General features: G+C 42.3%; 1 protein-coding gene across 1 annotated transcript; it reads left to right on the top strand.

The window, feature by feature from the left end:
• Positions 1 to 17261: 17261 nt before the first annotated feature.
• On the top strand, positions 17262 to 20895 carry LOC148913388 (uncharacterized). Its single transcript, XM_089029097.1, has 3 exons — positions 17262 to 17620; positions 18521 to 18614; positions 19547 to 20895. Exons 1-3 carry the CDS (start codon positions 17273 to 17275, stop codon positions 19984 to 19986), a joined length of 882 nt encoding a protein of 293 aa, XP_088885223.1. The 5' UTR covers positions 17262 to 17272; the 3' UTR covers positions 19987 to 20895.
• Positions 20896 to 21226: the final 331 nt, after the last annotated feature.

Below are 21226 nucleotides of genomic sequence, written 5' to 3' on the forward strand. Positions count from 1 at the left end.
TACGAAAACGCAACCTACTGACGGCAGCGGAGAAACCGCAGTAGCAGACGCAAAGCGAATAAAGACCGCCTATGGTAGCAAGTATGTCATACCGCTGGACTTTGAAGTAATCACGAATCACGGTGTCTATTACCCAAGACAGCTTGCCGAACTGCAGTTTGAAGTAACTTTAGCAGATGCTAATAACATCATTGGTGGGCTAAGCACTGCACTTACCACAACAACCCCATACTCTATCACTAACTTAGAGCTGCAGTATGAGACCGTGTACAGCGAAGAGCTGGCCCGTAGCGCTGGCATGGAATACAGCTCCGGGAAGGCATTCCTTTACGACCACGTAGTGATGTATAAGACGTTTAGCTTCTTGGATAAGACGGATGAGGTTATCAACCAAAGCATTAACCTCCCCCGAAGAAGTCTCACGGGGTTAATGTTGGTGTTTGCCAAACCCTACGAGGCCGGTAAGCGCGAATCCGAAGCCTTTCACAACCCCAACATTACTAACGTCGGCGTGAATATTAACGGCGTTCCAAACAAGGTCTACTCCCAGGGGATAAAGCCCGCAGACGTGTACAGAGAGGCCATGCGCAAGTTTGGCGACCAAATTAGCCCCGAGGAATTCTTTAAGGATAAATATGCGCTGTGGATTGATATGCGCACCATTAACGACGAAGACCTACATGGTCAAGGCCTCCGTCTAGTAAATACGCAGGATGGCATAACATTGGAGATCAAACGCACCAAGAATGCCTCCGCGGGCGACGGTGATAAAATAAACTGCTACGTCTTCGTCGTGTCTGACGCGCAGTTAAGCGTAGAAATGAACCAATTGAAAAGCGTTGCCTACTAGGACGGCTGAGGAATGAAGTCGTCAATGTTAAAATATTTCTTGAATATACAATGCTTCGCGTATTTGAAAGCAACGGTACGAAACTGCAAGTCGTGCAAGGCGATAAATTGTACTTCAAAGCAAAGGAAGTAGCGGCCGCATTGGGCTACGAACGCCCAAAAGATGCAATTAAGGTGCACGTTCGCGATAAATACAAGGTAAGGCTTAGCGAACTTAGAATGGAGGTGAATCGCCTCCCTTCCAATTCACACCCACATTCCCTGTATGTGAACGAATCCGGATTGTATCAGTTGATATTCTCCTCGAAGATGGCAAAGGCAGAAGAATTCCAAGATTGGGTCCTCGAAGAAGTCCTACCCGCGTTGAGAAAGACGGGTAAATATGCGATGAACAAGCGCTTCGACGGCCCAAACAAGTTAGTATTTAAGATCGAAAATGAAGCCGACCTACACGCGAAGGTAGTCGACTACATACGTAGGTTTTACCCCGATTTCATCATAGCGCCGGGTCTTGGCGAACTTCAAGATTCAGACAGCAAGCGAATAACCTGCTGGCGAAAAGGCTACCAAGCCGGTCAACCCGACCTTTTAATCCTAAATGCGCATAAGAAATACCGCGGGTTGTGTATTGAGTTGAAAACCCCAAAAGGAAACGGCGTCTTATCCGCGAAGCAATCTAAGAAAATCTCACAGCTTGACGTAAATGGTTACCTAACGATGGTTAGCAACGATTACGACATTATCTGCCGTGCCCTGATGGATTACGCGGATGGTATTCGTATTCCCTGTAAGGGCTGTGTGAAGCGGTTTAAGTCCTACGCCACTTTGAAAACGCACCTAAAGATATTCCATAGGTATAATGAAGCTCAGCTTGACTCACTGGCGTGATCTTGCCCACGGTAAAGCATACGAAATAAAAAATTACGTCGTCTTCGAAGACATCGATCGTTTACGGTTAGTCCTCAAAGACTTAGAAGGCAAGGAATATTCCCTTTGGGCGCCGGATTGCGTGCGGTACGTAATTCAGGGCGAGGAATTCACCCACTTACGCAGCTATGGTAAGGTAAATGGCCGATGGAAGTTTGACATTGAAAGAATAGTCACTCCATCTCCTCTTTGTAGTTAAGCGCGTCTGCTAAAGTCCGCTGCGCTTTAGGATCCGCGGAGCACCAATGCCCCACAAAGGATCCTTCGGAGAATACCCTGTCGCAATGAAGGCAGGTGTATTTTTTACGCGGCCTACGAGGGGTAATGCAGTCGGCAGGTAGTTCGCAAGTAATACAGTCCATATATTGAAAGGGCGATTAGGAATCCTCCTAAGAATGCCGTGAAGTAGGCTACCATATACTTAGGGGACTCTGCAAGGCCCCTTTAAAGGGGTCTTTATTTTTATTTATTATTATTCATTATCCTTAATAATAATAAATAAAAATAAGAATGGGATTTGAGACTCTTTGCACAAACCCTACCTTACTATTAAAGGCCCCAAGAAATGCTATTTCAAAAGTGTCTCAGAATGTTAACAATAAGGTTAAATCTTTGTTAAGGATGCCTGGAAACTATTTCAAAAGTGTCTCAGAATGTTAACAATAAGGTTAAATCTTTGTTAAGACACCCCGGAAACTATTTCAAAAGTGTCTCAGAATGTTGACGTTTAGGTTAAATCTTTGTTAAGGCAGTTGAAGATATGTTCCTCTTCTCTAACACAACCACAACGATCGCACTCCTGCCTCCAATACTCCCTTTTAGTCCACGGAACGCCTTCGGCGCGTTCAAAAGAAGGGAAAGTACGGACTATCTTCTTATGGTAATCTATGCGATTCCTTAAGTAATCCTCTTTATGCGGGCAGCGACACATCAAATCCGCACATTGGTAGCAATCCACGCCTTCCAAGTCATACGCCCCAAAGAGAAATCGATAATTCACTTCATGCGTTCTCCGGTGCGTCTGTAAACGTTGACGACTACTAAGTATCTTATTACAGAAACTACACTGTCTGGTTCGATTACAGACGCCCCTTTTCAGATGCTGCCGCATTTCGAAGGGGTTGTGGAATTCCTTATTCCCACAAATGCGTTTATCCTGATGTTGTTGCATCTTTTGAACGGTGCTGAATTCCTTACCGCAATCCTTACAAGCGCGGCTAAGGGGTTTCTTTGTACAAACGCCGCGACGAACGTGGTATTGAAGTCTTTGTTTGGTGCTGAACACCTTCTTACACAACGAGCAGTCCATATATACTTAACAATATCTTAGCCTCCATTTAACATCCTTAACAAAGATTTAACCTAAACGTCAACATTCTGAGACACTTTTTAAATAGTATATATACTTAACAAAGATTTAACCTTATTGTCAACATTCTGAGGCATTTTTTGGAATAGCTTATGGGCGACTTAACAAAGATTTAACCTTATCGTAAACATTCTAAGACACTTTTTAAATAGTTTCCAGGCATCCTTAACAAAGATTTAACCTTATTGTCAACATTCTAAGACACTTTTTAAATAGTTTCCAGGCATCCTTAACAAAGATTTAACCTTATTGTTAACATTCTACGGGGGATATCGCATGAAGTCCTTAACGGACTCCTTAGCCCACGTTGCCATCGTCAAAAGGGCGCCAAACCGTTCCGCGCGCTTCAGACCGCACATTTCATCGTACAACTCCTGCACGCGCTCTTTCAGCCGGTCTATCTCCTCCCTTTGCATTTCTATGGTGTCTCTTTTATCTTTTGCGTCGGCGACAATTCTTTGCACTGCTTCCACTGGCTCCATCGTATATATAATGGATCCGAACCATATTCCCTGCAATGCTCTGATAGTAGGACCCACCGGCTGCGGCAAAACGCAGTTCGTCGTGGAGCAGCTATTAGGACCCTTTAGATACCGTTTCGACTACGTCGTGCTATTATGCCCCACCTACGTGAATAACCGCACCTGGACGGGCATAGGAGTGAAAGATGACGACTTCTTTGTAGATATCTTAGATCCTAACGAGTTATCCAGCCATCTTAAGTTCTGGCACAAGCAATTCCCTAAAGATACACAGACTTTACTCATACTGGATGACATTGCCTGCGGGGACGACGTAAAAAGACGCACTTCCGAGCTCGTTAAACTCGCCTTTAGCGGCAGACACGACAATATTAGCGTTTGGTTGCTTTCCCAGCAGCTTACCAGTGTCTCTAAGCCCTTCAGGGAAAACATAGGTTCACTTGTCGTATTTTATACGCCCAGTAAGTCTGACCTGGAAACCATCTTAAGCGACTACGGCGGCGAGATAAGCAAGGAACAGTTACACGAATACATGCGGCACCTAAAAACGCACCAACATTCCAAGATGATCTTCTCTTTGAGGTTTCCGTATTCCATAAAGATATATGGATATTGAGCAGCTCTTAGATGAAGTCCCCGCGCAGTTAGACGAAAGTAACCTTAAGGAACAACTCAACATCCTTGTGTCTTCGGGGAAGTGTAAAGAAATGATAGGCAAGGAACTTACCCATGAGCAGGTTAATAAGTTGTCAGAAGAGGAGGTTAAGAAGTTCCATAAGAGGTACGAGGCCGCCCTTGCAAGTAAGACCACGGACGCCGTAGCAGACTCAGCCATTAAGCTGGCCACCAAGCTTCTCGGACTTGCGCTGCCCATAGACGACGTGGAGCAACTACGGAAGGACATTAGTGATGACTATGTCATCGCCCAAGAACTTAAGATAACCTGCGGGTGGCTGTCTTTGAAGTGCGGTAAGTTAATGGCAGTCGCCTCTGCGGCACTTCACGTAGCTCAGCATGTCGACTTGAAGGAGGTACTAGGTTCCTTCGGAACATCTTGGAAGGACTTCAAAAAGGACAGAGAAGTCGAAAAGGTCTTCCAGGCAGCACTTGCTGAGGTACCTGATCAAGTCGCCTCAAGTACTTAGTTAAGTCGTCCTTAAGTACTTGGTCAGGTCGCGCCCAGGTTATTTCCAAGTCGTCCTTAAGTACTTAGTCAAGTACTTATCAAGTCCTTCAAGTCCTTAGATATAAATGAGTGAACCAGAGTCGAAGGTAGAGCAGCCCCAAGAGGAGCAAAAGATTACCAAGGTTAAATCTCCAGGCAGAGTCGCTGCCGGTAAGAAGCTCGCGGAGATGAATAAAAAGAACAAAGCCAAAAAAGAAGAAAAGGTGGAGGAAAAAGAAGAGGAATCCTTCATTAATCCTGGGTACGTCATTGGCGCGTTAGGAGTTGCTATAGCAGCAGGCAGCCTTTACTTACAATGGCGGGCTACGAAGCCAAAAGTAGAACCGCCAACATATCACGCACCCGTGCACGCACCTGTGGAGCCGGCTGTTAGAAAAAGTAAGATCCCTGAAATGGAGTAGATTTATCACCACGTGCCGTGGCGACCTAGATTTTCCTTCTCGCTCTGTAATATAATGTCGACCGCGTTGTTAAAAACTGTTGAAGAAGCAGCTATTATTACTTCCATTGTTGCGGGTATTGGTTGGGTTGGTAAGAAAGTGCTCAAAGAAGACTTTACTGAAGACCCAAGCAAGAGCTTCGCTAACTTTGCCAAGATGACCGCTGCCGTAGGCGGGGCTATCATGGTAAAGGATTACCTACGGAAGGAAAAGTACCTGCCAACGACATAACTCGCGAAAATCCCTGTGATTTTCTAATATATAATGGCTAGTTTAATCGCAGGTGGAGTCATTGCAGCTTTAGCATTCACTGGAGCTAATTATGGTGGTCAGTATTTGGATAGATTAGTCAGAGGCGACAAAAGCGGAGATTTGGCCGCTGAGAGGAAAAGGCATGATTTAGCGCTGGAGAAATATCAGCGGGACGTGGCAGCTTGGAATGAAAAAAGACAAGCTTACAGGGATTGGTTGGACAAGAACTACCAAGACAAAATGCAGGCGGACAAGAACTTCGAAAACACAGACTACGCCTTCAAACTTTATGCGCAAGCGCACCCCGTGGCATTGACGGGGTTAAAAAGGCCTCAGTTCAAGAATTACTATCAGCCTTCTAAGAAACAAAAAGATAGCGAATTGGTCTTTGTAGGAGTCGCAGGGCTGGCAGGAGGCGTAGCTTTGGCGTATCTGCTCTAACGAAGGAAACTGTGTTTCCTGAAATATATGATCGTCTTTTTGGAAAGCGATAAAAATGACTTTACCACTTACTTGAATCCTCCCATCAAAGCCCATAAGGTTAGGCTGGTTAGTTGTTCTTTGTACAATTCTTGGTATAATTTAGTCAATGCCTTGATCACTGAGCATAAAGGCGGCGGCAATTATCAAGGCGTATTGCTGCCCGATGGACATTACACACCAATCACCCTTGCTAAGGAATTAGCAAAACACGGTTATACGCTCACCACAGGATTGCCGCACGAAATGACCTTCAAACATAATATGCCAAACTATTCAGTAACTTTTGGAAAGTCTGACCCATTGGGGTCATTATTATGTGCCTCAGGCAAGACAATTACCGACACAGCCATACCTGTGAAATGGAAAGTCGCATCCTCTTACGAAGTCTATTGCGACTTGGTCCATAGTTACAACGATGGAGAAAAGTCTTCTCTTATGTCCAAGTTTCTGCCCAAAGGTAATCCATTTGACCCAGTAGAATACACTCCCATTTCTTTGAGCTATGACTTGTCTAATTTGGTAGAAAGCATAAACATCACCATTAAAGTGGACGGAAAGACGGTGGATTTCAACGGACGCAAGATCAATCTTGTCCTGGAATTCATATAATGGGCCGCGTAGAGGACAAACTCAAGAGGATTTACTATGGGCCTGAAGGCTATTGGAAAGGAGCGTCGGCCATCAAGAAACTCGCGACCGCGGCCAGGGTATCAGAAGAAACGGCTAAGAACTGGCTAAGAAAACAAACCCTCTGGCAGGTTTATCTTCCCGTGCCCAAGTACATTCCCAGGCCCAGCTTCACCGTAAATGTCCCCAATGAAGTTCATCAGGCGGATCTGCTTTTCTTACCGCACGATAAGGTGAGAAGAAAGACCTACAGGCACGCTTTGACCGTAGTCGATATCGCAAGCAGATATAAGGACGCCGAACCCATAACCAGTAAGGATTCTGGGGAAGTCGCAGAAGCCCTAGGCAGGATTTATAAGCGTGTCTTGAAATGGCCCAAGCTGCTGCAAGTGGATGCGGGGACAGAGTTCATGGGCGTGGTTACCAAGACCCTGAAAGACCACAGCACCAAAATTAGGAGAGCCGAAGCAGAGTACCACAGGGGTCAGAGCATTGTCGAAAGATTTAATAAGACCCTGGCCGAGCGTCTCTTTGGGTACCAGTATTGGAAAGAGCTGGAAGATCCCTCCAAACGCAACAGGGAATGGACTCAGAGGCTCCCCCAGGTTGTCGCGGCTTTAAATAACGAGGCGGCCAGGGCTACGGGAATAAAACCCAGGGATGCCATAAAAAAGAAACACGTGGAACACAAGTCCTTCGTCAGAAGTTCGAGGGCGGTCTTCCCCCATGAAAAAAAATTAGGTAATGTCACGGTCCGATATCTCTACGGACCGGGTGAATTAGAAGGAGGATCCAAAAGAGCTACGGATCCTAATTGGTCTTTGGAAACTTACCAGATCCGAAGCGTAATAGCTAAGAAGGGTCAGCCCATCTTGTATTATCTTCACGATGGCCCCACACGTGGGTTCGTCATGGAAGAACTGCTTATCGTGTGATGTCCGAATGCTATCGTATGCACTCCGTCATCACACATCCATCGCTTACCGTCAAATGCAGACAGTGACACCTTCTCCTGCGTGACGTTATGTATCTGATGACCATAGCTGCGCAGGCTGTTCATCTTATGCCGCTGTTCCTTGCGTGTTCGTAATACGTTGAGGTAGGACTCGTGCGTAATGTCCTTCTTAACCACGTACTTTTTTACGCCTTTAGCTTTCTTTTCTACGCCGTCTAACTTTAGCACGCTGTACATCTTTGGTTTCAGACCCACGTACTCTACTATGGGTTTTCCTAACATTTCGTCTTTCATCTTCCCAATTACCTTCTTATTCTTCGCAGAGTAAAGGAAGTGCTCCTTCGGGTAACCGCTGGTGTCGTACTCGTCTATGTCGGGGAGGCAGTCTTTGTAAACGTCTTCCGTTTGCACTTCTAGAATTAGGGAGTCGGTGTCTGTGTACAGGAGGCGACAGCGGTCTCCGTACTTTGGCTTAAGCTTATCGTAGTAGAACTCATACATAAGCAGCTTCGATAGATCCAGCACCGTAAAGCCTGTGTAAACGGGCTTGTTTAGTAAGAGGTTTGCCCTTTTCATGTGAATCACGTAGAAGTTCAGCATTTCTACGTATCTAACGAAGCCTGGCTGTGACACGTATGCTTCTGCTTCCTCTTTGGTGCTGACTATTTTTACGCTTACGCGCTTGCGGATGTTCTCCATTGTCTTTCCGAACACGCTGTTGTTCATCAGTTTGAAGAGGTTTTTCTCGAAGTCATTTTTCGCTGCGGTACGCTTTTGCGTGTTAAAGTCAATGTAGGGGCGCATCCAGGGTTCCTGCGTGAATTTTAGGACTCTGTGGATCTTCTCTACGCGCATTCCGTGTCGCACGTAGAACTGCAGGTTGCGGTAATGTACCACATACTTCTTCTTATCCATCAGGTTCATAGTTAGTTTCCTGTACGGTTTGTAACCAGGGCACATTTGCTTTTGCAGCGGACTTAGCTGCTTAAATGGTATCTCTATCGCTTCTGGTGCTAAGGGGAACTCATTGTGTTCATCGTGCAGGCGCTCTGGGTACTCCAGATCCACTTCTAAGACGTAACCCTTGTCTTCCTCCTTTCCTACCTGCATGTAGAAGTCTATCGGCTTCACTGGATCCCATTCGAAGTCTCTCACAGGTAGGTACTGTGACATTGCCCAACCATAAAGGTTATTCGCATCCAGGTAGTAAATGTATGTGGTTGGTTTCTCTGGGTCGTGCTCTACTAAGGGGTTGTTTGCGCGGGCGTAACGTCGGCTGGGTCCGCATACGCCGCCACGAATACCGTCTTCCATAAACCGATACATGTCGTACTCCGTTAGGAGATCCAACTGCGCATTTGTCTTCTTTAACAAAGCACTCCAGCTGAGCCCAGGAGCCGTGTAGAAATTAGCGGGATCCAACCCGTAGTATTCCATTGCCATCTTTCGAAAGCTTTGGAAAACATCTGCGAGCAGCACTACGTCTGAACGTAGGTAGATGTCGTGGTATTCTCCCATATTCTCACAGGAGTACTTTTCCCACACATCTAACGCATGCTGGTACTCCTCGTCCTTTATACCGGACTCGTTTAGGGTGCTGTAGAATCTCTCTTTGGGTGGTAGGGGTTCTTCGAATCGCTCCCAGGAATCCATGTATTCATATGGGTAGACTCCTTTCCTTTCCGCGCCATATTGACTGGAAATGGGAAAGTTGGTGTTATACTTTACGAGGTTTGCTAAGGAGTCCGCCATAAACTGCTGCGAATCTAAGAACTTTAGCTTACCCACAGTTACGGACATGTAGCGCTCTTTGTTGTTGGGTATGCATTTGACGTCGGAGCCGTCTGTTCCTTGTAGTAGCAAATGGGAGTCGTAACCGCGGAGGTTGTGAAAGAACACCGGAATCTCCATGTCTGGATTTACTTTGAAGTTTATATTGCATTTCCAATGAGCCGCTCCTCTGTATTTACCCGTGATGTGGCAGTGATCCCTAACCTTATCCACATAGAAATCCTCAACAAATGCTTTGTGGCAGTGAATGCAGTGCGTGGAGGGCTTTCCCGGCTTCTCACCTTTCTTAGCATACTTCCCGCATTTAAAATGAGCTTCTCCTAGATACTTTCCATCTTCATCCCACGCTTTCTTGGCTCGTCTTCCAAACTGAAGAAGCGTATGTTGACAAATGTGGCATTTTTTTGCCTTGTTAAAAGCCTCCTGGTTCTCTTTGGTAAATTCCATCTTCTTTGGACGTCTTAATTGTTCTCTAATCTCCCCCTCCTCTTCTCGCAATGCTTCTAGAAACTCATTAGCTGCGTTCTTACCTCGGTAAATCACAGGAGGGTTTGCTTTACCGTCTGATCTGACTACTATGTAACCAAAGGAGCAGATCTCGTGTAATCCTACCTTATTCGTGGCACCACGTTTCTGCTCTTCCTTAGTTATCAACGCTTCGAAGTCTGCATATATCACGTAAGGCACTTGCATCTGCTTTTGATGGTTTGCGTATGAAAGCTCTTTGTTGGTGGGCATCTGGATCCGTTGCGCCACTTCTTCGACTCCGCGGCAGATCTCATCGTGTTTCTTTAGGGCATTTAAGGATGTAAATGACAGCAAGCAGCAGTCGCAGAAGTACTTTTTGCCTTTGTGCTTAGTATGTCTGTAGAATAGTCTGCTAATGTGTTTAACCCATGAGTAGTGTCCGCCGTGGTAGAATAAATGTACGCGCTCTCCTTTACTTTTTGACAGAACTAACGGTACTATCGTCTGCTCTCTGACTCCGTAAACGTTAATTGCTAGATCGTTTATTTCCTCAAATATGGGGATGTCTATCAACTGCATGGGAAATTCCACACCATCCCACTCTAAATCGTCTGTGGGATACTTACTTGTCCTACAGGGATCCTTCTCTGCTGGATACAGTGCAGACCTGATTGCCCACATAAAGCATCGATTGTCTTCATTCTTCACGTTTACAATAGCCTTCTTCCTTTCTACCCACGTTGGTAGCGGTACGTAACTCCCCCCTCGTATGGGTACGTACCTGGCCATACTTATCTCTATTCCTTCAACCTCCTCTACTGTCCAACCCGATCCTTCTTTCGTGTAGTTAGACAGCGACTCCATTATTGCTTCTAAGGCTTCACTGAGTGACCTATCCAGATTCGTGGATTCTAATATCACTAACGACTTTGATCGCAACATTGCTGTCGTCATTACCTCGTCTTTTGACAAACTTACTTCTACCATTATGCTCGCTTTCAGGGCTCCTAATTCTTCTATACCTTTTCGGAGAGTCCTTTTAACCTTCCTTTCTGACTGACGCCAAAACTGTCTAACGTCAATCTCACCGTTACCGGGTATTGACACCGTGCTGAAGTTGCTTTGGGATTCCATCTATATAATAGGAAATATTTTATACCTAATACCAAGCACTTTTTAGGTCGTCGTAGTCGTACTCACAGTCCTGACAATGCCAAAACAATTTAACCTTAGTCTCAAACTTCTTACCACATCCACAATCATAACTGCTCATACACTTCGTCTTCATTTTCAAATGCTTTATCAAATCCGCTTCTTTCTTAAAAGTTCTCTTACATTCTTCGCACTCCATATATAGACTAACATATTTAAGTGCGCTGTTGCCCTCAACCACACTTGGAGTGGGGGTCGTCCGTAGGTGGATTTTTGACGCGGGTCTTGCCCGTGTTGAGATTGCGCTGGAACCCCCATTCCCTATACTACTCAGGAGTACTTTTCCCACACGTCTAACGCATGCTGGTACTCCTCATCCTTTATACCGGACTCGTTTAGGGTGCTGTAGAAGCGATCTTTGGGTGGTAGGGACTCTTTGAATCGATCCCAGGAATCCATGTATTCGTATGGGTAGACTCCTTTCCTTTCCGCGCCATATTGACTGGAAATGGGAAAGTTGGTGTTATACTTTACGAGGTTTGCTAAGGAGTCCGCCATAAACTGCTGCGAATCTAAGAACTTTAGCTTACCCACAGTTACGGACATGTAGCGCTCTTTGTTGTTGGGTATGCATTTGACGTCGGAGCCGTCTGTTCCTTGTAGTAGCAAATGGGAGTCGTAACCGCGGAGGTTGTGAAAGAACACCGGAATCTCCATGTCTGGATTTACTTTGAAGTTTATATTGCATTTCCAATGAGCCGCTCCTCTGTATTTACCAGTGATGTGGCAGTGATCCCTAACCTTATCCACATAGAAATCCTCAACAAATGCTTTGTGGCAGTGAATGCAGTGCGTGGAGGGCTTTCCCGGCTTCTCACCTTTCTTAGCATACTTCCCGCATTTAAAATGAGCTTCTCCTAGATACTTTCCATCTTCATCCCACGCTTTCTTGGCTCGTCTTCCAAACTGAAGAAGCGTATGTTGACAAATGTGGCATTTTTTTGCCTTGTTAAAAGCCTCCTGGTTCTCTTTGGTAAATTCCATCTTCTTTGGACGTCTTAATTGTTCTCTAATCTCCCCCTCCTCTTCTCGCAATGCTTCTAGAAACTCATTAGCTGCGTTCTTACCTCGGTAAATCACAGGAGGGTTTGCTTTACCGTCTGATCTGACTACTATGTAACCAAAGGAGCAGATCTCGTGTAATCCTACCTTATTCGTGGCACCACGTTTCTGCTCTTCCTTAGTTATCAACGCTTCGAAGTCTGCATATATCACGTAAGGCACTTGCATCTGCTTTTGATGGTTTGCGTATGAAAGCTCTTTGTTGGTGGGCATCTGGATCCGTTGCGCCACTTCTTCGACTCCGCGGCAGATCTCATCGTGTTTCTTTAGGGCATTTAAGGATGTAAATGACAGCAAGCAGCAGTCACAGAAGTACTTTTTGCCTTTGTGCTTAGTATGTCTGTAGAATAGTCTGCTAATGTGTTTAACCCATGAGTAGTGTCCGCCGTGGTAGAATAAATGTACGCGCTCTCCTTTACTTTTTGACAGAACTAACGGTACTATCGTCTGCTCTCTGACTCCGTAAACGTTAATTGCTAGATCGTTTATTTCCTCAAATATGGGGATGTCTATCAACTGCATGGGAAATTCCACACCATCCCACTCTAAATCATCTGTGGGATACTTACTTGTCCTACAGGGATCCTTCTCTGCTGGATACAGTGCAGACCTGATTGCCCACATAAAGCATCGATTGTCTTCATTCTTCACGTTTACAATAGCCTTCTTCCTTTCTACCCACGTTGGTAGCGGTACGTAACTCCCCCCTCGTATGGGTACGTACCTGGCTATACTTATCTCTATTCCTTCAACCTCCTCTACTGTCCAACCCGATCCTTCTTTCGTGTAGTTAGACAGCGACTCCATTATTGCTTCTAAGGCTTCACTGAGTGACCTATCCAGATTCGTGGATTCTAATATCACTAACGACTTTGATCGCAACATTGCTGTCGTCATTACCTCGTCTTTTGATAAACTTACTTCTACCATTATACTAGCTTTCAGGGCTCCTAATTCCTCTATACCTTTTCGAAGCGTTCTCTTGACCTTCCTTTCTGACTGACGCCAAAACTGTCTAACGTCAATCTCACCGTTACCGGGTATTGACACCGTGCTGAAGTTGCTTTGGGATTCCATCTATATAATAGGAAATATTTTATACCTAATACCAAGCACTTTTTAGGTCGTCGTAGTCGTACTCACAGTCCTGACAATGCCAAAACAATTTAACCTTAGTCTCAAACTTCTTACCACATCCACAATCATAACTGCTCATACACTTCGTCTTCATTTTCAAATGCTTTTTCAAATCCGCTTCTTTCTTAAAAGTTCTCTTACATTCTTCGCACTCCATATATAGACTAACATATTTAAGTGCGCTGTTGCCCTCAACCACACTTGGAGTGGGGGTCGTCCGTAGGTGGATTTTTGACGCGGGTCTTACCCCGTGTTGAGATTGCGCTGGAACCCCCATTCCCTATACTACTCACTTCTGTTGTCGGTCCTAAATCAACTGTTAAAATCACTGACCATTTTGTTTGTACCACTTCTAATGTTGTATATTGTATTAAATGTACCTGCTGTAATCTTTTGTATGTGGGCGAGACTGGCCGCCGTCTTGGTGATCGCATTTGCAATCATCTTTATGATATTCGCAATAACGATCTCACCAAACCAGTTTCCCGCCATTTTAATCTAGCTAACCATTCTCTTTCTGACTTCATTGTTTTCGGTCTTTCTTTGCTTAACGGCAACAATGATTGTCGCAAGACCAAAGAAATGCGGCTTATTCACCTATTGGGCACTCTTAGTCCCAACGGGATTAATGAACGCTTTACTTTCAACTAACCTTTTCTTTTGTCTTTTGATTGTTTGTTTTTGTTTCCTTGACTACCTTGCTCTCATTGGTTTCTTTTGTCTTATTGTATCATATATAGACTCCTTTCTACCACTTCTTTCTCTTTTACTCCGACAAAGGACTAGCGTCCGAAACGTCAGTAAGTTTTTTCATCTTTTCATGGTGTATGATTTACCTTTTCATCATTATTTTTTTGTTTGTTTGTTTTGCGCTTTTATTGTAATAGTTTCCGCTTGATTTAATCTGTTTCATTGTTATTCATTGAACTTTCACACTTCCTTTAGCTATATTTACATATCCACGAGGCGTACCCGAGTGGATCCGCATACTACTTTGACAATGTGTGTGACGAAATTTATCGTCAATAAGAGGACAAACACAAACACAAAAACTTCTTATTTTTAGCGATCAAAACAACCAACGAAAAGAACGCGCGCTCGTTGACGTTAGCTTTATCTGTCTGTCCTCTTATTGATGATAAAAAATAACCAATCAGCGCGCGAGAAATTTGTAAGTTATTGTAAAAAGAATATTGTCATAATCTATTTATTTCAGAATGGATTAAACTTAACACAAATCCAGTTCACTTGGAGGCCAACAATGATAAATTCGGCCCATTCAATTCCATTCAGTCTGGTCAGATCTTGAAGTTCAAGCTCGTCTATATCTCTGGCGGAATGACTTGTTGGTTAGGTCACCATGAATTCACAAAGTTTGGCTGTGGTCCTAAACTCGCAGTTCTCATCACCAACACCTCTAACCAAATCATATCCCCAAACCCATCATACTTATCAGTATCTTTGAAGTACAGACTCCCAGGAGTTACAAGCAATGACACAGAAATAATCCTGCCTGAGATACACCCGCCATTACACGTGAAAGCCGCACAAGAGTTCAGGCTGTGGTATGAAGAAGATCTTATTAACCGAACCGAAGGTGACAATGTTGGAACATTGGACCTTGATGTCTATGCGTTTTATGCATAAGACGCCAAAATGGAGGAAATGGAACTGCTAGGTGTACATGGGTCACTTCGTAGTTTGTAGAATCTTTAAGGAAGGATGTAGTGGTACATGGGACACTTTGTAGTTTGTAGAATCTTTAAGAAGGGCTGCAAGGGAAAACGTCTTTGAATAACATGGTATTGTAACAATATTGAAGCTATCAAATAAATAAATAAATCCATTCTACACTGAGAACAGTTTCGTTCATTCCAAGACTTAACGCATCTTCAGCAACTTTTTTAACTTATAATTGTGAACAAAACACGAAATACCGATTTTATAAAGAGTATTTTTTAGCGTTTAGTGCGATCTCGGTTGGGATCGAATAACATTCAACTGCAGGTGACAATGGAAAGCCAAGCAATTTAAGCATATTCAATATATTTGTAATTAGAATTTTATCGGTTATTCAAGATGCTATAAAAGTCATATTGATATTAATTGGCGCACTCTGTTATTCGAACAAAGAAAAAGTCATGAATAAGCTGAACAAGCTGCTAATCGACCAAAGGGTTGTATAATACACCGACAGGGGTTTACGCTTAAACGCATTTATTTACCCCGCCCAAAAAACACTTTACGTCGCTCCTTTAAGAGTAAAAATCAAATAAAGATCTATAATAGTTTTCGTAGCTTGAAATCTTATTTGAAAGCGAGTAATTAATTTACTAAATCTATAGTCAAGGAAAGGAACAGATGGCATCTATTGCCTTCTTTTTCTTTGAAGCACGAGCGGCGCTTGCCATTTGAATAGACAAAAAGTTTGGTTTTAGTCGCCTGTCCATCAGACCGTTCAAAAGCATTCCTTAAGCCAAGGAAAACTCAGAAAAATCTCGAATTCTTTTCCTTTTTTCTTTTTCATTAAAAATGATTGAATCTTACGGAAAACCGAAGCAAATATGAAATATATGTGAAGTAAGAGAATAAAATGTATTTATAGGGAGAATTCAATGAAAACACTATAAAAGAAGAATTTAAGGTATATCCTTTAACGATTTTACAGCGTGACGCGCAAACGTATGACCACATGTAATGTAGGCGCGTTCTTCCATGCACTGGGCCTAGTTGTTTAAAGCCCGATTAGTGCTAATCCTGGGTTAACTCTTAATAAGACCTATAGAGTTAATCCTGGATTAGCGCTAATCCAGCATTGAACAACTCGGCCGGTTCTTTACGTTAAACCGACACAGTTCGATGCAAAGCGGGCTGGTTTTACCAACATAGGCGTTCAAACGCTCCGTTGGCAGGAAAAAGACCGTACATAGAAGTATATGAGAATACATTAAATGTGTTCATACTTTTGCAAGTTGCGCTGTATTCTTAATTTTAGATTTTCAGTTGCTTCATAGCTATCCTAATTAACGGTTTTGTCATTTAATTTTTGGAGAATAACTTGATAACGTGCGCGCATGCTCTGTGCAAAAAAAAGCACGCGGGGGTTGGCAGCTCACGACGCGTAGCATCTACATCTGCATCTTATTTTGTCAGTATAAACTTAAAAAAGTTATCGCACTAACTATGGAAAAATTGTAAAAATATGAATAATAAGTATAGGTAATAGGACTATTACAGGACTATTAATTAACTAATTAATGATATCCCAAACTATACTAGACCGAGTCATAGTTTTCCCTCGAAAGAGTGCAAAATTTTTAATTTGGACAGGAAAGAGAATTTGAAAATAATATGATGCTTATGTGGAATCATAGAGTGATGATACAATAAAAGTGAAATTATTCGAAATGAACATCAGTACGTATATCAATTTTTCATGTCATTTAAGGTCCCCTCAATATATTTAGATAGGAAATTCCCACGGGACTTTAATTTACGACATTTGCTGCCAGACTATTATTTTGGTGATATTGCACATCTTTGGACCAACAAAAATTGATGTTTTCAATGTGGCCGCCGGATGTTTTATTTTTACAGACATTGCCTCTTAACATTATCTATTTTTGGAGTCTCATATAGCTGTAGAAACAAAATAATCATATTTGTTGATTGAAGTTCTTAAAAAAATCAACCTTTTTAAAAAGTGAATTCGGCGTTATTATTAACCGGGAAAAAACTTACAAATTTCTTTCCCATCGCTTTCCTTTCCTTTCCTTTCCTTTTCTTTCCTTTCCTTTCCTTTCCTTTTCTTTTCTTTTCTTTTCTTTTCTTTTCTTTTCTTTTCTTTTCTTTTCTTTTCTTTTCTTTTCTTTTCTTTTCTTCAAGGCCTGTTAAAAACTGTGGCTTGTTTTTGGTTTAGTAGCCATGACAACTGATAATGCTTCAATTATATGGTAATTACAGAAGCAGAACACCTGCAATCAAAACCTCATCACTGTCTTTCCTTTCCTGTTCAGCAAGCTACAAATCAAGATGAAGATAGTACTCGCTCCTTTGACTGTATTTATATATGTTTTGTATGGTTGCCAGCCGACAATGCCGCTATTGGTGATTAGAAGTCCTTCATTCAAAGAAGCAGGATTTGTTGTGCATCTCTCTCATAAGTTGGCAGTGCAACCTTTACGGACCTATCAAGTGCGAAACCCGTTTGACTGTGCCTTCAAGTGCCTCGGACATCATCAGTGTTTGTCGTTTAACATGGCAGTCAGTTCAACTGGTGAATTCAGACTCTGTTATCTTCTTACTTCGGACATGAACAACAACCTTTCTTACTTCAGGCCCAGTGAGGAATTTGACTTTTATGGGATTGTGGAGAGTATGGTATGTGAACTGATTTCTTCTTCTTCTTCTTCTTACTTTGTTTTACTTTTTCTTCGTTCTTTTTTTTTTTTAAATTATTTTTTATTTTTTTAACTCTTGGATACGTGAAGCGTAGAAACGAGTTCTTTAGGTGAGGGGTCTGCAAATAGTGTTCACCAACTCACTCGCTCACTCACTAAGAAGTTAACAGATCGATAATTAATCGTTTTTCAACCGTCAACCGTCAGGAACGGGATTCTTACTGTTCGATGCTGGTTGATGTCAAGCACTAAGAATACTTACACTCCCAATTCTCTTAATTTCGTTTCTATGAATTTTTTTATTCGGTTTTTTTTTTTCCTTAAAGGAAAGATTCAGGTTGAGGTAAAATATGAAATAATCGCCTAAACTAGAGTTTTGAATATTTTGAAATCTTATTTGAAGTAATAAGCAAACAGAAATCCCTTACATACAATCGTATAGTTGACTTATATATCTAAGACAAGTGGGGAAAAAGCAGCGTTCAGTAGGAATTTATTTTCCATTGGAAAGGTCAGAAAGTCATAATGAGCAAAATAGTGATTTGCGATCAAAGCTATGCACATGTAGTTAATTATGAAATTAAAAAGTGACAAAGTAAAAATTAGCGTCTTATTATAAATAGCACAATAGCCTTGAGGCAAAATCAACCATTTGTGGTCTTTAAAAACATCAGCACACGTTCTCGATATCCATTGAGAATTTGGTTGTCCTTCTTTCTTTTAAGCTTTTTGTTTCTTCTTCTACCAATACCACTATGATATGCCTATTTCGTTCACCGGACAAATAAAATCAACTGTATTGCTTATACTGCTTATACTGCTTCTTTTTAGTTGGCTTCTCCTTTTAATTGATGTCGTAATTTGTTTTGCTCTTTTCTAGCCAGTCCATCAAAATCCATGTAAAAATGGAGGCTCCTGGGAAGTAGCACAAAACAGATGTGTGTGCCCAGTCAACAATAAGGGAGACCATTGTGGTAATATGCAGTGAAGAGTTTTAACACTCAAAACCAATGATGTTGGTTGGTGGGTTGGTGGGTTGGTGGGTTGGTGGGTTGGTGGGTTGGTGGGTTGGTGGGTTGGTGGGTTGGTGGGTTGGTGGGTTGGTGGGTTGGTGGGTTGGTGGGTTGGTGGGTTGGTGGGTTGGTGGGTTGGTGGGTTGGTTGGTTGGCTTGCTTTACTGCGTCAGAATCGTATTTATTACCTCAAACAAAAGAGTACACTCATCCTAATACTTTTTATCAGTAAATTTAACAAATAGACATCAGTTTTCTTGTGTCTTTCCTCTTATTAAAAACTTGATAAACTTTGATGAACCTCGTTTTTGTGAACCTAAGCCGAAGATGCTAAACCAACAGTGCGTTGTGTATAAATTTGAATGTCCACCGTGTGAAACAGGGTATGTGGGTTACACAACCCGACACCTATCACAACGCATCCAAGAGCACCGGCTATCAAGCTCGTCCATAGGTAAACATTTGAAGAACATGCACGAAGAAGATCAACGTTCAAATAATCATGCTTTGTGGTCCTGAAGAAATGCAGAAGAAAACTTGATTGCTTGATCTACGAAATGCTATACATCAAAGACCTTAAACCTGAACTTAACAAACAATCAGACTCTATTAGAGCAAAAGTTTTCATTAATAAATTTTTTTGTTTGTTTTACGCTTTTATTGGACAAACACATAAAAAACTGATGTCTATTTGTTTTTTTACGATAACAAAAACGATAAAAACTTCTCATTTTTAGCTATCAAAACAACCAACGGAAAGAACGCGCGCTCTTTGACGTCAGCTCTATCTCAGTCTGTATGTCCTCTTATTGATGATAAAAAATAACCAATCAGCGCGCGAGAAATTTGTAAGTTATTGTAAAAAGAATATTGTCAAAATCTATTTATTTCAGAATGGATTAAACTTAACAGAAATCCAGTTCACTTGGAGGCCAATGATAACAAATTCGGCTCATTCAATGCCATTCAGTCTGGTCAAATCTTAAAGTTCAAACTCGTCTATATCTCTGGAGGGATGTCATGCTGGATCACTGAGCCTGGCTATGAGATCACAAAGTTTGGCTGTGGTCCTAATCTTGCAGTTCTCATCACCAACACCTTTAATAAAATCATCTCCCCAGACCAATCAATCGTACATGACGTTCATGGGTTCTACAATCTCCCAGGAGTTGCAAGCAATGACACAGAAATAATCCTGCCTGAGATACACCCGCCATTACACGTGACAGCAGGACAAGAGTTCAGGCTGTGGTATGGAGAAGATCTTATTGACCGAAACGAAGGTGACAATGTTGGAACATTGGACCTTGATGTCTATGCGTTTTATGCATAAGACGCGCCAAAATGGAGGAAATGGAACTGCTAGGTGTACATGGATCACTTCGTAGTTTGTAGAATCTTTAAGGAGGGATGTAGGGTTACAAGGATCATTTTGTAGTTCGTAGAATCTTTAAGGAGGGATGTAGGGTTATAAGGGTCATTTCGTAGTTTGTAGAATCTTTAAGGAGGGATGTAGGGTTATAAGGGTCATTTTGTAGTTTGTAGAATCTTTAAGGAGGGATGTAGGGTTATAAGGGTCATTTTGTAGTTTGTAGAATCTTTAAGGAGGGATGTAGGGTTATAAGGGTCATTTTGTAGTTTGTAGAATCTTGAAGGAGGGATGTAGGGTTACAAGGGTCACTTAGTAGTTTGTAGAATCTTGAAGGAGGGATGTAGTGGTACATGGGTCATTTTGAAGTTTGTAGAATATTTAAGGAGGGATGTAGTGGTACATGGGTCATTTTGAAGTTTGTAGAATCTTGAAGGAGGGATGTAATCGTACATGGGTCATTTTGTAGTTCGTAGAATCTTTAAGGAGAAATGTAGGGGTACATGGGTCATTGCGTAGTTTGTAGAATCTTCAAGGAGGGATGTAGGGGTACATGGGTCATTTTGTAGTTTGTAGAATCTCGAAGGAGGGATGTAGTGGTACATGGGTCATTTTGTAGTTTGTATCATCTCCCCAAACCCATCATACGTAACACCATATATGAACTACAATCTCCCAGGAGTTACAAGCAATGACACAGAAATAATCCTGCCTGAGATAGACCCGCCATTACACGTGACAGCAGGGCAAGAGTTCAGACTGTGGTACGGAGATCTTTCCAATAGTTTTGAAGGTGACAACGTATTGGATGTTGATGTCTTTGTAATTTATAAATAACTTGAATAAATAAATAAAAACCTAGGCTATATATCATATTTTTTTGTCTACTATTCTTTGTCTAGTTCATGTATAAATTAACCTCATTAAACAAGCTACGAATAGGTGACTTGCACTAAGAGGTCACGTGATCAAATCCGCTATTGTGGCTGGCATTCGACAGGATTTTAGCTATGCGAGAATGTAAAAAAAGATGGCGAATTCGGGTAGTTTTTTGGTGATAAAAGGTAAGTTAGCGTACTAAATAACTATAAAAATCCCCTTTCCTTGCAAGATATATTTTCTTAGTAGATATCCAAAGAAGATTTTTGCCATTAAGGAGACTTGAAAGTGTTTTGTGCCTTCACATTATGAACTAAAAAAATTA

The sequence above is a fragment of the Actinia tenebrosa genome, unplaced genomic scaffold (assembly GCF_029948245.1).
Source record: "Actinia tenebrosa isolate PJP-AT-01 unplaced genomic scaffold, QUT_ActTen_1.0 PGA_scaffold0__85_contigs__length_37466705, whole genome shotgun sequence".
Classification (NCBI taxonomy): Eukaryota; Metazoa; Cnidaria; class Anthozoa; order Actiniaria; family Actiniidae; genus Actinia; species Actinia tenebrosa.

What these genes read in the sequence shown, in the direction of transcription:
- LOC148913388 (XM_089029097.1), top strand. Translation starts at nt 17,273, where the DNA reads ATGAAGATAGTACTCGCTCCTTTGACTGTATTTATATATGTTTTGTAT. An exon ending in ATGGGATTGTGGAGAGTATG is followed by an intron (nt 17,621 to 18,520) that starts GTATGTGAACTG and finishes GCTCTTTTCTAG; the next exon opens with CCAGTCCATCAAAATCCATG. An exon ending in CAATAAGGGAGACCATTGTG is followed by an intron (nt 18,615 to 19,546) that starts GTAATATGCAGT and finishes TATTTATTTCAG; the next exon opens with AATGGATTAAACTTAACAGA.